The 16,345-nt window shown below is 37.3% G+C and overlaps 1 protein-coding gene and 2 pseudogenes across 1 annotated transcript; 1 reads left to right on the forward strand and 2 right to left on the reverse strand.

The window, feature by feature from the left end:
* The window catches only part of LOC122086333, a 32,506-nt pseudogene extending 20,293 nt beyond the window's left edge, over window positions 1–12,213 (reverse strand).
* Window positions 2,366–3,367, forward strand: LOC122086281 (annotated as a pseudogene).
* Window positions 12,214–12,519: 306 nt separating the features above from the next.
* On the reverse strand, window positions 12,520–15,369 carry LOC122086334 (subtilisin-like protease SBT1.6). Its single transcript, XM_042655098.1, has 2 exons — window positions 14,576–15,369; window positions 12,520–12,771 (listed from the first exon to the last, which is right to left on the reverse strand). Exon 1 carries the CDS (start codon window positions 15,125–15,127, stop codon window positions 14,753–14,755), a length of 375 nt encoding a protein of 124 aa, XP_042511032.1. The 5' UTR covers window positions 15,128–15,369; the 3' UTR covers window positions 12,520–12,771; window positions 14,576–14,752.
* Between the last annotated feature and the right edge of the window lie 976 nt (window positions 15,370–16,345).

Here is a 16,345-nt window from a genome sequence, read left to right on the forward strand (position 1 = left end):
TAAAAAAATTCCCGATAAAAATTTGAAATTTTGAAACACCATTTTTTCGTTTAAAAACTACGTTTTGATACAGAAACTGAAATTTTCATTTTTTACACGAAACGACTTTTCTGGAACAGAATCAATACCAAACGGGCCCACAAGGAATGGAGTTTTGTTACAGGCAGGTATTCCTTATTACAGGTATATTCCTTCATCTAGGTATGGGCTCTTTGAAACATGGGGTGCTTAGTTGCCTTGGGCATCAAGGCACACATTGTTGTCTAAGTGTCACCTATGCCTTTGGAATCACAGCGCACCCTTTTGCCTAGGTGACACCTTGATAACTTACATCATATAAACACATTTCTGCCCCTCCATAGACAATACCTGTATCTAGTAAAGTTTTTTTTTTTTTNAAATTCTTCAGTGATCGGTGCTTTAGAATTGAGGAAAAATATTCTGGTTATATTTATAGGAACCTTAAGCATGATTCCTTCAACAATAACCCATGCAAAAAAATTGTCCGGGTAGTGAACTTGGAATGAGCTCTATTATCTGGACAAGAGAAGGTTGAAATTAAGAAGTAATAAAGTAAATGCTCCAGACATAAGCTCACAGAACGCCAGAAAACCACGTCACCTGGCAGTACGAGTGCAAAGTGCTAGCTCAGGTCTCCGGAAAATGAACTGAACTCCCTCTGCTTCCTTGGCCTTGGTTGTGGCTTATCTCGGCAACAGGCCACTCTGAAAGATCATTATTTTCGCATGTTCTCTTTACACTGCCTCTGCAAAAGAAAAATGGTGCTAAGAAAAAGCTATTTGACAAGCAAGCTTTATCTAGAAAATTAATTGTTAATTCCATCCTCCAAAATAGCTCACAAAAGGCTTTATGCTGACCGGAAATAAAATAGAAAGCGAGCATCCCAATCCTAGCGCATCTAGATTTATTTCCAAATCTGCATGGACTGAGAATGCCAGTACTGTCAAAATGCACCACCATAAACAAGCAAGTAAAACCATAGGACGATCTTCTGAACTTCAATTTTGCAATGAGGAAACTTCAACAAAGTTCAGAACTAAATGTCTTTTAAAATATTCAATGCAATCCCAAGGCCTGCTTGGATTCAACACTAAAAACGGTTTCTGGTCTTTCTTCAAGTTGCATGAACTACATCTTCAGCATCTTTAGTGTATGGTACATTGGTACTGAACAGTGGCCCCGTAAATTTAGTTGTCCGCAACAGGGGGGAGGGATTCGGGCGAAAGATCAACCTTCTTGACCGGGGATGAACAAATTTTGTATCTTCAACATTCACCTGGTCCAATACATGACTCGAGGTAAGATATTAATAAAAAAATAAATAAAAAAAAAAAAAAAAAAATCCCCTTGCTTGGTATTATCTTTGTTAACGAGCTGAAAATATCATCTAGCTTGCGTTGGAGAAATTTTTCGTTCGTCTCACGGGCCTTTTTACGCAGCCAATCAGGATGAATTACTCTTGGACAGCATTAGAGACCTCGAAAAATGCAATTCGTTTTCAGAGAAATGAAAATAGATATCACTGAATCAACAAATTGTTCACTAGCTTTACACCTTTTGCATTGCTGCAAGAATTGTAATTATTTTCTGGATTGCTGAAGTAAGCCGTTGCTTGTAATAGGACCAATTGACAATGGATCGAATGCCAACATCTGAAGAAATCTTGCACCACTTCCACACATAGAACTTTGCTATTTCTTGCGGATAGGGAAGAGGAAAGAAAAGAGATGCAGAAACATTTAGCTCTCATTTTCCATGTATGTGTGTGTATATTTACATAACCAAGGGCAAGGAAACAGAGAACAATACCAGCTATAGTCTCAAATATAGCAACAGGAATAGCAAGCACGCTCGCTTTATTGATTGCCCTGTTCTCATCGAAACAAATATACCAAGGAATGTAGTTTTGTTACAGGCAGGTTTTCCTTATTACAGGTATATTCCTTCATCTAGGTATGGGCTCTTTGAAACATGAGGCGCTTAGCTGCCTTGGCCATCGAGGCACACATTGCTGTCTGAGTGTCACCTATGCCTTTGGAATCACGGCGCACCCTGTTGCCTAGGTGACACCTTGATAACTTACATCATATAAACACATTTCTGCCCCTCCATACAGAATACCTGTATCTAGTAAAGTTTTTTTTTTTTTTTTTTTTTAGGCAATGGCAGCAAATCTTATTAAAAATAAAAAAGGTGATTTACATCCATCCCTCTTATCGTTTGTCAAAATTATATAATCTCCTATTGAAAAAAATAAAATTACATTTAAATCCATCCAAGCTAACACCGCTGAGTGGTGTTAATTTTTTTAATGGAAAAGATGATTTTACCCCCTCCTCCCTAAACTCTCCGGCATGGCTCTTCCCGTCATTCTCATCGGACAACACGACAACCTCATTCTCTTGACTCCTACGACACCTCAAAGCTCCATGACATCTCCAAGGGTACTACTCTCACCACTACTCTCTACCAGACCACCGGCAATGTCGTTGGTAACCTCGGCTTCGTCAACATCATAGACGTCAAAGGCGGCAAGGTTGGTTTCGGCTCTGCTGCTGTTGGATCCAAGGTTGATTCCAGCTACACCAAAAGCGTCAAACAAATCCCTTACAACATCTCCGTCCTCGAGATCAGTGCCCCGATCATCGCTCCAAGGATCTTGATTGCTCCTACACCCTCTGCTTCCGCCGTCAACATTACGGCGCTGCTTGAGAAGCACGGCTGCAAGACCTTTGCTTCACTCATCCAAAGCTCTGGGGTGCTCAAAGGTCTACCAGTCAGCCATGCCTAAGGGTTTAACCTTGTTTGCACCGTCGGACGAAGTGTTTAAAGCCACCGTCCTACCAGATATTAGTAAACTAACGAACTCCAAGGTGGTTACATTACTGCAGTACCATGCATTGGCTGGGTACTCACCCATCGGGACTTTGAAGACCACCAAGACTCCCATTAGCACTCTCGCACAAACGGTGCCGGCAAATATGACCTCACGGTGAAAACCGCCGGAGATTCTATCACCTTGGACACCGGTGTTGATTCCTCGAGGGTTGCAGACACGGTGATTGACGATACACCAGTGTGCATTTTCACCGTCGACAACATTCTTCTTCCGAGCGAGTTATCCGGGAAGTCGCCTTCTCCAGCACCAACTTCGGAGCCTGTTTCCTCTCCATCTCCTACTCCTGCAGTTTCTCCAACCCCATCTCCAGTAGCCGTCAAAGCTCCAGGTCCGTCAATTATGTCACCACCCGCACCGGTTATTTCTTACCCGGAAGGTTCCCCGACAGAAGGAGGGGGTAAAATCGTATTTTCCATTAAAAAACTAACACCTCTCCCGCTGTGTTAGTTTGGGTGGGTTTAAATATAATTTTTCAATTTTCAGAAAGAATTATGTAATTTCGATAAATGACAAGGAAGGTAGATGTAAAAAATCCAAACCAAAATCATAGATGTAAAGAAGGTACACGAGGTAAACCAGGGACTTCAAAAAATCACACACACAAAAAGACTATAGCCAACAGTATATGACCAAGAAATGGAACAAAAATCCAATAATCCCACGAAAAAAAAAAAACCAAAGCTCTCCACCACAGAAGACTGAGAAACCACAAAACTCATTGCAAGATTAACATAGGTTTATTATTACAAGAACTTATGGGAGAAATATACCAGCAACAGAGGACGAATAAATTTCAAGGTGGTAAGTCTTTGTATTAGGTGTGGGCTTAGGCAACAAAATTCCCACCTTACCACCCTATGCCATAATCTGAACCCAACTCAACCTGAAATGGAGCAGAAGTAGGACAGAGAACAAAGAGGAGTTTTAGTTGGGTTGGGGCTTGGGCATATATAAAGGGAGATAACAAATGCTCAATGGCCATCAGCCATTGACTTATAACAAAAAAACCCAATTTAGGCTTCACCAGGCAGCTTGCTCATCACCACTGCTATTCTATTTGTTCATCTCAATAGCAAAATTTGAATGATAATAAAAGTCTTACTAAAAATACAAAGTGGTGATTTTACACCATTATTGATATGTCTACTAATTAGCAGACGAGCCTATGACACAACGTTAAGTTGCACTATTGCAACATGACCACCACGAGGTCTCAAGTTCAAGTCTTCTGGTAATTATTGTGTACCCATTGAAAAAAAAAAAAAAAAAAATGTTGGCCACAGGTTTGAAGCTTGGAAATCCCCTCCCCTGCAAAGCAAGGGGTAAGGCTGTATACATTTGTCCCTTCTAAACACTGCACTAGCGGGAGCCTTGTGCATTGGGTTGTTCTTATTGATATATCTACTTTTTACTAAATATTGGTCTTTCCCATCTATTTTTTATTTGAGACAAACTAATTTTAGTATTTGTGAAGAAAATAACAATTAAGTTGTCAACCCTCGTCTGCTTTGTTCAAGGTGTATGAAAGGAATAGAAAACGAATTCAAGGAGTGAGAACTTAGGTTATATGTAATGCAACAACAAAAATGTCAGGAAAAACAAAACAAAACAAAAACTAGTTCTAGCATGCGTCCACATATAATTTTTTATGCATATAAATTAAAACAAACCCTATAATTAGGTAAAAATGACTATAAGGACAAAAGACACTAAATAATGTACATGTAGAGATAGATGCAGGTACAAAAATGGTCTTCAACAGAAAGAGAACATAGATGTGGCTCGTGTGCAACTATATATTGACAACTAACTGTTGTATCACCAAGAAAATCAGCAAGTTATTTTGCAGTAGTCAAAACTCAAAAGTCACAACACAGGATTTTTGCACTCCATAGTCAACCAAGGATTTACTCATTGTGCTTGACGCCAAAATATAATCAAGCAACTCTCTATCAGCAATGTTACTATCTTGACTCAACAAAATAGATATTGAATTAGAGATTCTTGCCTTTTTCATCACCCTGCCTCTAAGCTTCCTTTGCCTCCTTTATAGTTTGATGTACAGCATTCTTGTGTATAACAAGGGGAGGATCAGAACCTCTCCCTCCCTCCCTTCATCACTACATCTTGCAATTAGACCAGCTGGGTGAGGATGGTTTTTTTGTATTGTTATTTAATTGGTTATAATTTTTTATCTTTCAAACTTATGAAAGTAGGGACATGATTTTATTTCCAGGAAGTAGGATATAATCAGACTAGGTTTATACAAAACTCACCATGTTGCCCCTTCCTAATTAGAAGACATTAACAAAGTTTTAAAATGAAGAACTACTTTGTATATGTATAATGCAAACAGGAGCCTAGAAAAGGTACCACAGATAGAGATAATGAAAGAATCATTCCAAAATGTGTGCTTGTGTTTGAGAGAGAGAGAGAGAGAGAGATCCATCATGTATGATATCATCGTTATTATATCATATTTAGCATCTGGAAATTTAAAAGGAAGTTTAGTTGTGAAAACTCATAATCATCGAAATTATTGTTCATTATAAACCATAGAAACTGTGAAAGGAAACCTAAGCTCCAAAATTAATAGAAAATATTTTAAATCACCATTATCAATGGCAAAAAGAATGTGACAGGGAATGTCATACTCACGGAGATCAACGACACAAGTCTATGAAGTCCCGAGGTCATTGCTTGCTGAAGCCATGGTACAAGCATATGGACCATCAAAAACCAGGTAGAAAGTATTATTGGAACACCTTTGAACAGAGAAAATCCTACAGATTATGCTATTCAAAATAAGACTTAAGGTCAACATGGGCAATTAATAGCAATTCGGTGAAAAAGAACCGCACACCACCAATGGAAGAACCAGAAGACAATCAACTACTTGCAACTAATACCATGACCTTGGACAGCAAACAATTACCTTTTGCAGCTTAATATAGATTCATATGCCCCTATAGCATCAATCTTTGCCTGGTTTCTTTCATCATCTAGCATCATTCTTCACATGCATCAGTTTTTGAACTGTAACAAAGGATGTCTTCAAATAAGATTTGCGGAAACTAGACAAATGCGTTTTCTGCAAAAATCGAGCTATGTAATTAGGCACACATTAGACAAAGAATAAAAAGTAAAACATAAGCATAATCTCAACACGAATTGCTGTTGAGCATAGATGCAATGAAAACTCAATGATAATAACTATTCCGGACAAGTTAATACATATAGCTTTAATGTATTTTTTTAACTAACAATGTGGTGTACATTAAGGTATGCATACATTTTAAGCTATATTGTTACAGCAAGGAAAATATAAAGATGATCATGAAACAATTGTAAGCCAGGGCGGGAAGGGGATATCTACAAACGATTTATATAGATATATTTAAGTAAGAATCCCCCTTTATGCACTAATTGGGTCCTCACATATCTTCCTTGAAACAATAAGGTAAATCAAGTCACAATCTACGCTTCTCAATAAAATCTATAGAAGAATCAAATAAACTGAATAAGAAAATACTAAGCTTTTAAGTGTGAACACACTTTATTTCCGATAATGTAGAACGAGAAACTTCCAGTACTACTCTTATAGCAAGAGAAACTACAGATGCAAAAAACATTCTTTATGAATTTGATCACTGCATTGAAAAGACAACGGCATCACCACACAATGATTGCAAACATGTACAAAGCAACTGCAGGAAATCAAGCCTCTAACTTATTATATGGGATTGTATGTTTTTCGGGCAAGCTCACTCATTAGCAAAACACTCCATCCATCTGCCTAGTAATTCCTACACATCAATCCACGCTAAAAAAAATGTAATCAATAAATTTCACATCGATCTTAGCCGATGATTAGTAAACTACTATTTAAATGAAGCAAAATATTAAGCAGAAGCTGCAGAACTCCAAATGAGAATTTTTTTCGTATGAGATTGAGGAAGGAACAACATATAAGATCAAGATGCTCTCTCTCCATAATTTCTACATCAGCAATATGTTGTTCATATCATTTCTTCAGATATGCGTCAACATCCATTTCTATCTGTTCCTGTAACATTAGCAAGTAGGCACGGGCCATTGGAAAATGAATTTAACTAACAAAAGCGAAAGAAAAAAAAATTGATATCGGTTAGCAGTCCATTGTACGTTAGAAGAATAGAAACAACATACAAGATCAAGGGCCCGTTTGATAACGTTTCTGTCGTTTCTGTTTCAAGAAACGGCAGAAACATAAATTTCCGTTTCTAGAAACAGAAACGAAATTGAAGGTGTTTGATAAGTCATGTTTTTAGAAGTCGATGGTAACCAGTGAAAGAATTGCCACAAGTCGTTTTCAGAAACGGCGAAACAAGTTGAAACGCCTGGGGTCGTTTCTTGAACCATAAATAAGTAAAAATTTCTATTTCTATTTCTAAAAATGAGTGAAACGAAACAGTTCTATCAAACGCTTTTAGCTCCGTTTCTGCTGTTTCTGGAAACAGAAACGGCAGAAACGCGTTTCTTGAAACGTTATCAAACGGGCCCCAAGACTCTTTCTCCATAATTCCTATATCAGCAATCAATCCTTCGTATCGTAGTTTGAGAAGACTGTACAATTGAAAGCAGAAGTATACTCTGATGTCAATTGTTTGGGTGAAAATCTGATTTAAGATCAACATTCGGATATTGCACGTCTGCACACCTCTGGAGGCAACCTAATACATTGTAAGAGTAACAACAATTAGGTGGTACCCCAACCAAACACAAAAGCAGAGTTTCATTCTATGGATCAAAGTGTGTGAATTGTCTGGGCTTCCAATTCTACTAAACAAGTTACCTCCAATTGTTTTTTTTTTTTTTTTTTTTTGGTGAATATTACCTCTCAATTGAATGCAATGAATATTGTGATAATAAAACCAATCATTATAAACACACACAGCTTAGTAAAGCGTAGGATAAAAATAAGCAAATCAAAGTTGAATTTCACCTCAACAGATGACAAGTATCAAGGCTTATGTATACACTATTCACATAAATTTTATAAAGGAGGCATTTTCCACATCATGTTGGAGGCTATTCTTCTTCCCATTATGTTTCTTCTTTCTCCATACTCTGTTTCTTCTCCCTCTCCTTCCAAACTCTAGATAAATCCACGAGAGTACGAGATTACCACTCAAGTATAGTTCCACCACCCTCCTTATAACACCCAATTTTGGCATGATCTGACTTAACACTGATACCCCTATTCAAAGCCTTTCAATAAAAATGTCAGGGCAGAAAGGGATGAAAATAGTAATAGAACAGAATTTTGAGGTCTGCTGGCAAAGTAGGAAAACTGAACCAGAGTTGGTTCATGTTGAATCAGGTTTTGTAATCTATCATTATTTAGATGGTATATTTACACCCCTAAAGCCATGATACCTATTGTATTGTTGGATTAGGGTCGCAATGTCAGGCCCAGCCCAGCCCAGACCATTCACATGATGGCTATCTGGTTCAAGCCTGGGCTATAAGCGTTTAGTGTTGGGGGCCAGGCCAAGCTTACATGCAGTTAAGACTTGAGAAGCGGTAAGTTAATCAATATGGTTAATAGCAAATGGTATGTTTTAAAGGAAATACCAGATATAAGATGAGAGAAACAATGTTACATGGAAACCCCATCCAAACTTGCAAGCCAATTTGTTACATGTCAAAATTTCGAAAGCACAAATCTAACTCCTACATAAAATGACGTGAAATTTGGTAGCATAATTTTTCTCTCTCAACTCTGAACTCCAAATTAATATCAAACTCTAACTTGTCTACCAAGTGGGTGGAAAAGCTTTGGCTAGCTTGGAACTCCGTATTAGGCAACATTTTTGTTCATTTATATATAAACTGTGGATTTTAAGATGCCTGTTTCAAATCTTTTTTTTTCCTAACATGCATAACATGCTTTTACAAAAATATGTGCTTTTGTCAGTGTATAACTAATAATAGAGTTTAGCTTCTACAAACCAATAATTTTTTCTCCAATTTTAGAAAATTATAATTCAATTCTCTCTCCTTTTCATCATAATAAATTTATAGTAAATATGAACATAGGCCCAACTGGGGATTTTCGTTAATTCTACAGTCAGTGTATTACAGTTTTTCCTCTACTTGATTTTCTATCCATGATTTTGTTTGTTGATCTTTCATAAACATCTGATATGATTAATTTTATAATTCTATCTTACACTTATCTCATCTCATTCTTGAAACGTAAGGGTAGGATTATTAGGAATTAGGAATCCTGTTCTTGGGATTAAAACAATCTACCATATATTATAGAAGCATAAAAATTGAGAACTATATAGAGGTAAATACCTGTTGAAGGGAAGCTGCGTTTGCTCTGAAAGATGCCTTAACTAATTCAGCCTCTTTCTTAAGCTTCCTTATCTTCTCAAGGTCAGAACAAGCAGCTTTCTTCAGAATCAGAACTGGATAAATGTAACTCCTGAAGCGATTCTCCTAATCTTTTTGGAGCGCTTCTTCAACACTAATTAAGTAATTTTTAAGACATAAAAAGAAGGACAAGGTTAACCATCTAACAGAATTCAAGATTTGGAAGTGAAGGCAAGCAGAAGGGCAACAAAAATTCTATGTAAGCATGCCGTAATGCTCAAGCTTTTAGAGGATAAACTTGAAACAGATGAGAATTTCCAACCCGATGACAACTGAGAGGCTAGATAAGTTATGTAGATGAAAATAAGAGTGGATCAGGAGTTAGGATCAAAGTAGGCACGGTAACCAACACAACTCATTATGCAAGGTAGTATAGCCATAGAATAACAATTTTCAGCTGCTAAACTTGATACTGAATCTAACTTAACCCTCATAGTTCATACATGACGAGCAGCTGACCAATAGCCACAACATGCCAAAGAACAGTGACACAAGTGCACAATGTAGACTAAGAAAGGAAACATCAGGTGTGTCAACTTCATTAAGGAATACCTGACATTATCTTCAGATGCAAGACCAAACGGCTCTTTGCTAGCTGCTGATGAACATATAAGAGTCAATGTGTGGGTCATAGAAGAATATAAATCTAATCAAACTAGTTTCAGGCATAAAGCAGAAAAAAAATGGCTAAACTCTAAGAAGAATCCTCAAAAGAAATAAATCTGAACACGGGCATTAGAAGCTTAAGTCAAAGATCAGATTCCCTTTAGCATGACCTAACATGTGCATTTATGTCCATGGAGACGTGAAACCTTCACATATCATCTCGTTTTTCTCCCATCTCCCCCTTGGTCCAAACTGCGATATTATATCTAGTTTATTTTAATCTCTGTGGATTTTACTATACCTACCAGCCAGCCCAACCTACCCCAAAGTCCTCATGGAGGTCGGGAACAGTGGCTGCATGATATTTCAGTCTTGGGAAGACTAACAAACGTTCAGCAAACAAGAATATAAACATAGAACGAAAATGCCACTGGGATGCATTGCAGCTACCACCACAACTCTAGTTTGGGCATACTTTTCTCAAGTAATTCTGGATGTTCTGGGTAGGGTCTATCTTGTAACATGATCTAGAATGTAAGCATTGTATTGTTGTTGGGGCTTTTGTAATTTCCCCTTAATCATAATCAATAAAATCTTCTAGTTATCTATTAAAAAAAGAAATGGCTGGATTTTTTTTCTTTCTTTCTTTTTTGAGGGGGGGATTGTGATATGGAAAACTAAGAAGAGCCCATGGAAGTTTATACTAAAATGTTTTTATTTTGTCCAACCCGCTGAAGCCTTATTAGAGAAGTTGTAATGGATGTGCTTTTGCAAGATAAAAGATTGAAATCATCAATACAATCATGGGCTTTGTTAGAATGCCAGGAGGCACAGGATTAGCACCCACCATCAAAATGTATGTACAATAGTTCATAGCAAAATCAAGACTCAAGATGTCCTAGAACTCTTAAACTGACATATCTATGTTCTATTATGATAAAAATAATGCAACCAGAAAACCAGCCAAAACAGAGGGGAAAAATAAGAAGACACAATACAATGAATAAGTAAATCTGCACAACAGGGATAGGGAAAATATACAAATAATGAACAAGAAGTCAACCTACAACAGCAACATCCAAAACCTTACCCCAACTTAATGAGGTCGGCTACATGGATATTCCAAGCAAAGACAAGCGCGAGGAACAATAAGTCAACCTATTGCCCAATAACATCACAGTAGACATGTCCATAATGAATCCAACTACCATCTCACATTGTTTCCATAATGGTCATAGCGCCCAGGCCACCCAAGGCATTGGAAGGAGCCCGGAAGCAGGGCAACACCAAGAAGGAGCCTAGGCACTGGCACCTAGACAAATGACAAGTATAATTGTTTCACATCCAAGTACTTAATACACAGTAATGGAAGGTTGTTGAATCTTCGATGAAACAACAATAAGAATAACAAGATACTATTGCCACAGAGCCACAATTTTTTCTTTTTTTTAAATAAATAATTCATTATCAAGGAAACAGGAAAAAAAAAATAGACTCCCAAGGAAAGGGAGAAAACAGTTCCAGTTAACCTACTATCATTACCACAAATAAGAAACAAAGCATAGCAGAATCCTACAGACTGAACCAAGTTAAAAATGAATGACAATCAAGAGGTTATCAGATAATTATGGATGGAGTTTCTCACTAATAATAAGTTTTTGAACTAAGATGCCAAATAAAGTTAATTTCAAGATAACCTATCCAATTTTAATAGCTCATTATAGCTAATAACTGCAAAACACTCCATGAGGTTTTCTTGCATTACAATAGTCTTTGCATCCTCAATGCTACATGTCTCCCTTCCCAAAATGTGTGGTAAAAAAAAATTGCTACAACTATGACAGATAACTGTCTTAGAATCCTAGCTACCACAAAAGAAGATAAACCAAAACACCATCCCAGATAACTCATCTCCAGTGGCTAACAGAGAAGAAAAGAAAGTTTGTGAGCAAATACATACCAATAAATATATGTTAATTTCATCAAAGAAGGATACAGGGAAAAGTAAAGCACAAATCAATGGTAGCAATTGTCCCTTACAAAAGATAGGAAAAAGATTAAGCAATTATTAATTAATATCATTACCTTGTCAAAAGAAACTAGTTCCTTCTCGATTGGTGAAAAGTTCAAGATCTAGTCCAACCACTAGAATATCGTATAGTAGTCTCCTTCATTTCGTTCCTGCATACCATTTCACAAGGCTCCATTTTTCTTTTTTCTTTTTTTTCTTTTTTCTTTATTTCTTTTTTTCTTTTTTCCTTTTTTCTTTTTTTTTGGGGGGGGTATTCGGGGGGGGGTGGGGGCAGGGGGATGGGGAGAGGTAAACATTTTACAAACTAATAATTTTTATTGAAGAAAAATATTAGTATACAAAACCTCTTGGCCTCATTAATATGATTTGATTGAGATATATCAGTACTATAGCTTAAAGGCAAGAAACCAATAAAACCATATACTTGTCTATCAGCCAAGTAGTATAGATCGACCATGACTTTTGGTCTGACCAAAGGAAATACACTTTTCATGATTATATGTTGTAACTAAAACACAAAAAACAGAGAAAGAAATAATGTTTTGAATACAATTTACTTTAGTACCCCTCAACTCATTCCATGCATTCCTTTAACTTGTTGTGCCTAAAATATTCAAGACAAAAAACATCTATTCAACATATTCTGCATTTCAACAAATTAAAAGACTATATAATTTTTTTTTTCTATAGAGCACACATGCAATACTTGGGGAATGGCTTCACATACAGTTGATAGGAACTTATTGAAGATACTTGAGGATAATATAACGCACAACCCATGATGAGATACCTACAACAAGAGAGACAAATTTAGCAGCACACAAGATCCTTATAACAACTATTATTAAATAAATCCCAAACTTAACTCTAATGGACCCCACCACTAATTAAAATATTATTTTTGTGCACCCCTTTAGAGCACCAATTTGGGACTTATAATTCAGCTTTCATAAATTAAACCGAATGAATTAATAGTCCACACGCAATTGACAATAAAAAGGATCAATTTATGAACTGGTCCAGCATTATAAATTTATAATCACATCCAATAGTCAATGCCATGCATAAGATGGACTAAATATAATGAATTTTAATATTTTATACTGTGTTCTACAGTTTATAGGTAAACTAAGCTAACAATTTTAGGGTTGAGAACAAATAACATCTTCAAGCTCTCAAAAGAAATTTATATAAGTCAAAACTGCTGAGAAAATCTTCTTGGGAGAGCAATCAGCAATGGGTGAAATGAAATTGTATGCGACAAGCACAAACAGCTCCCTAATTCATGTACCAATATAGGTACTGTATGCATCAATATGGAACAGTAAGCAAGTGTAAGAATCCAAACACTAAAGCCACAAAAGTGATGAATTAATGTAGATTCTTTAATTACGGAGCCAACTCTTGGGAAGAAGGTTGCTTCTTTATACATGCTTTACCTGTCAAAAAGGGGGAAAATTATACTTTTAAATATTTTAACAACCAGAAAGCAGACAAGTAGCGAATCCTTTTACACAAGAAAGGATCTCCCTCATGTAGGTTATATGGTCCATGAAATGGCCAGGAAAAATTTTAAACATTTGAAGAAGCAAGTCTGCCACCTAATGTTGTATACTTAAATAATAAATTGAATTTTACAACTTCTTTGTGAGCATGCTTCTGGCCTCAAAATTCAAATTTCATACATGAGCTTCCTTCATGTCTTTGTCTTTTGAATTTTGGTTGCTATTCAAGTTCCAAATCTGCAACTTAGCTTTTCTAGAATAATAAAGACTTGTCTGCATATCCAAATCTAGAACTCGTTTTTCACAGAGACTTTGCAGACATATTCTACTGTTAAGAACGATTGTTTGACAAGAAAAGTTGGCATATCTGCTAGAAGCTATTGATTTTCTCCCTAAGCTGTAGCTGTTCTGTTCTCTGTTTTGGGTGATCCTGATTCTGCAGGCCAATTTCTGGTTCTTCCATTTTGGAACTGTTTGCATTATTTACATGTTCGTTTGTTGCCTCTGTAATTATGTCCTGCCATGAGCAGATGACCCCTTTAGGCATATATCAGGGCTATCAACAGATGTTAAGACCATCAACAGAATGACAAGATTAATATGTTGTCATGGCCTTTCTATTACTCACCACATGGATCACAAATTCTCAAAATCCAGTAGCTTAAAGCTTATGTATTCCCAGGGTATATAGAGATTAGAGACTTACTTTGAATATTCACACATAGCATTTACAGAAATGGAACTGAGGAAGTCACCACTCTGATGTTCTACAAAAGTCTAGCAGCATATAAATGGAAGTAGACTATGTAGATACTTCAGAAGGCGGCCCTTCCATTTTTCAATGGTGTGTCTGAGATTGCCATGGAGAGCCCAAACCTACCATGAAATGGAATAAATACTAAAAGAGAAGGGGAAATTTAGAACATAGCTGATGTTATCAGCATCTTGATGCATTGACAGCCCGTATTCTAATTTTAGGCCGTTCTTTCTCTCTCCCCTCCCCTTACTCCCCTGCCATAAAAGAAATAAGATAAGCCTGACCAAAATCTGCAGGTTTATAATAGGAACTAAAGGAATCGGAAACCCTACCTTGGCAGAGTTGTTCCGGAGATTCTCCTGAGGAGGAAAATCTGGAACGGAACCATGATTCGACTTTGATACATGTGTCAACATGATTCAATCCGAGATGTGAATCCGCCTCTGCCGTGGTTCTCGCTCAATTTTCACGGAGAATTACATCGGCCGGAAAATTAGGACCCTCTTCCGTCAATCACCGAGAATTACAACGGCCGGAAAATTACGATCGATAGTTCCAGCTCCGACGGTAGTAAGCCATTGTGCGAGGTTAGTTACAGACATTCCGTTGGGGCCATCGTTCCCAGCAGAGGACGAGACGAATACCCCTTCAGAAACAGTGCCATAAGCTCCGATAGCAATTGGATCGTGATAATAAGGAGAGGAAATACCGTCACCTCCTCCGATGGAGATGGAAATGACATCTACCCTGTCCGCCACAGCACGATCGAATGCAGCGAGAATGTCGGAGTCGAAGCAGCCAGAGCCCTTCCAGCACACTTCGTAGACTGCTAATCTAGCTTTTGGAGCGACACCTTTGGCAATTCCAGAAGCGTAGCCGGACATGTTGGCCTGGAAAACCTGACGACCCGCAGCTGTGGAAGCTGTATGTGTTCCATGGCCGTCCGCGTCTCTAGGCGATCGATACTCAACAGTGGCGTTAGCCAAGTTGATATCGCTAGCTCCATTCAGTCTCGCAGCCGCTTCATGGCCGCTGGCAAAAAAACCTTGCTCCAATAAGCTTTTTATTAAAGCTAGCAGCGGTGAACTTAATGGAGCATTCTCTCCCCCACGACCCTCTCTGCCTTTTTATTAAAGTTAGCAGCGGTTAACGAAACTTTCCTATTGTGGTCCAGAATGATCTTTAAGGAAGAGCGGGAAAAACGTGCAATTTCAATTTCAATTTTTCTCAGACCTGAATGGATCCAAACGGCCATAAATTTTAGATGGAACAATGTACCATTTTCAGACACGTGTAGTTTAGATTTCACATCTTACGCTGAATGGATCTTCCAATCGGGTATAAATTTTCAGACGGTAATCCTACGCTATATGAATAACAACGGCTAGAAAATCTTACGGATACGTGGAGTTCGATTTAAATTTCAAAATTTCAGACGTAAATGTTAAGCAATTGGGACATCAAACGGCCGAAAAATTTTAATGGAGGAAACCGTCAAATTACAAATGTAAATATTATGCAATATAGATACCCAAATTTTTAGTAGTAAAAAACCAAACTAAAATCTTTTTTTTTTTTTCTACATTTAAACACAGCAGTGCCTCTTTAGTATCATTGTTCTTTTTTATTTTTGTCTATTTAAAAAAGAAAAATGATTGAAAACTATATTTTTTTATGAAAACATAAAAATAATTTAGTAACTACTGGACAAAAATGGATTTTTGTGAGAAATATGTTTAATATCCCTATGAATGAATGGTTTTTTGAATAAATGGGTGAAGAGATGTTTCCTTCACCCTATATTACTTGTAACTCTTAAGCTCCACTTTCTCTATCTTGCTCGCTGCAACTCCTTTTCTTCTCATTTTCCCTCTCCTTCTCCTCCCCCTTTAGATCTCAAATTTCATATTTGATTTGTGAAGAAAGCCCCGAGTTTCTCCATCTTTAACTTCTTTTCTTGAGGATTTCCTGAGCTTAACTACACCTTGGTCGGAGAAGGAGAAGAAAAGGGGAGGGGGTGAGACTCAAATCTCCATGGTTTATCTTAGAGGAGTCTGTGTCTCTCAACTGGGACAATGGCTACAACTCCTTCGGTTGCAGAG

The sequence above is a fragment of the Macadamia integrifolia genome, chromosome 8, assembly GCF_013358625.1.
Source record: "Macadamia integrifolia cultivar HAES 741 chromosome 8, SCU_Mint_v3, whole genome shotgun sequence".
Lineage (NCBI taxonomy): Eukaryota > Viridiplantae > Streptophyta > Magnoliopsida > Proteales > Proteaceae > Macadamia > Macadamia integrifolia.

Excerpts from the sequence above, each read along its gene's own strand:
- LOC122086334 (XM_042655098.1), bottom strand. The coding sequence starts at position 15,127 with ATGTCCGGCTACGCTTCTGGAATTGCCAAAGGTGTCGCTCCAAAAGCT.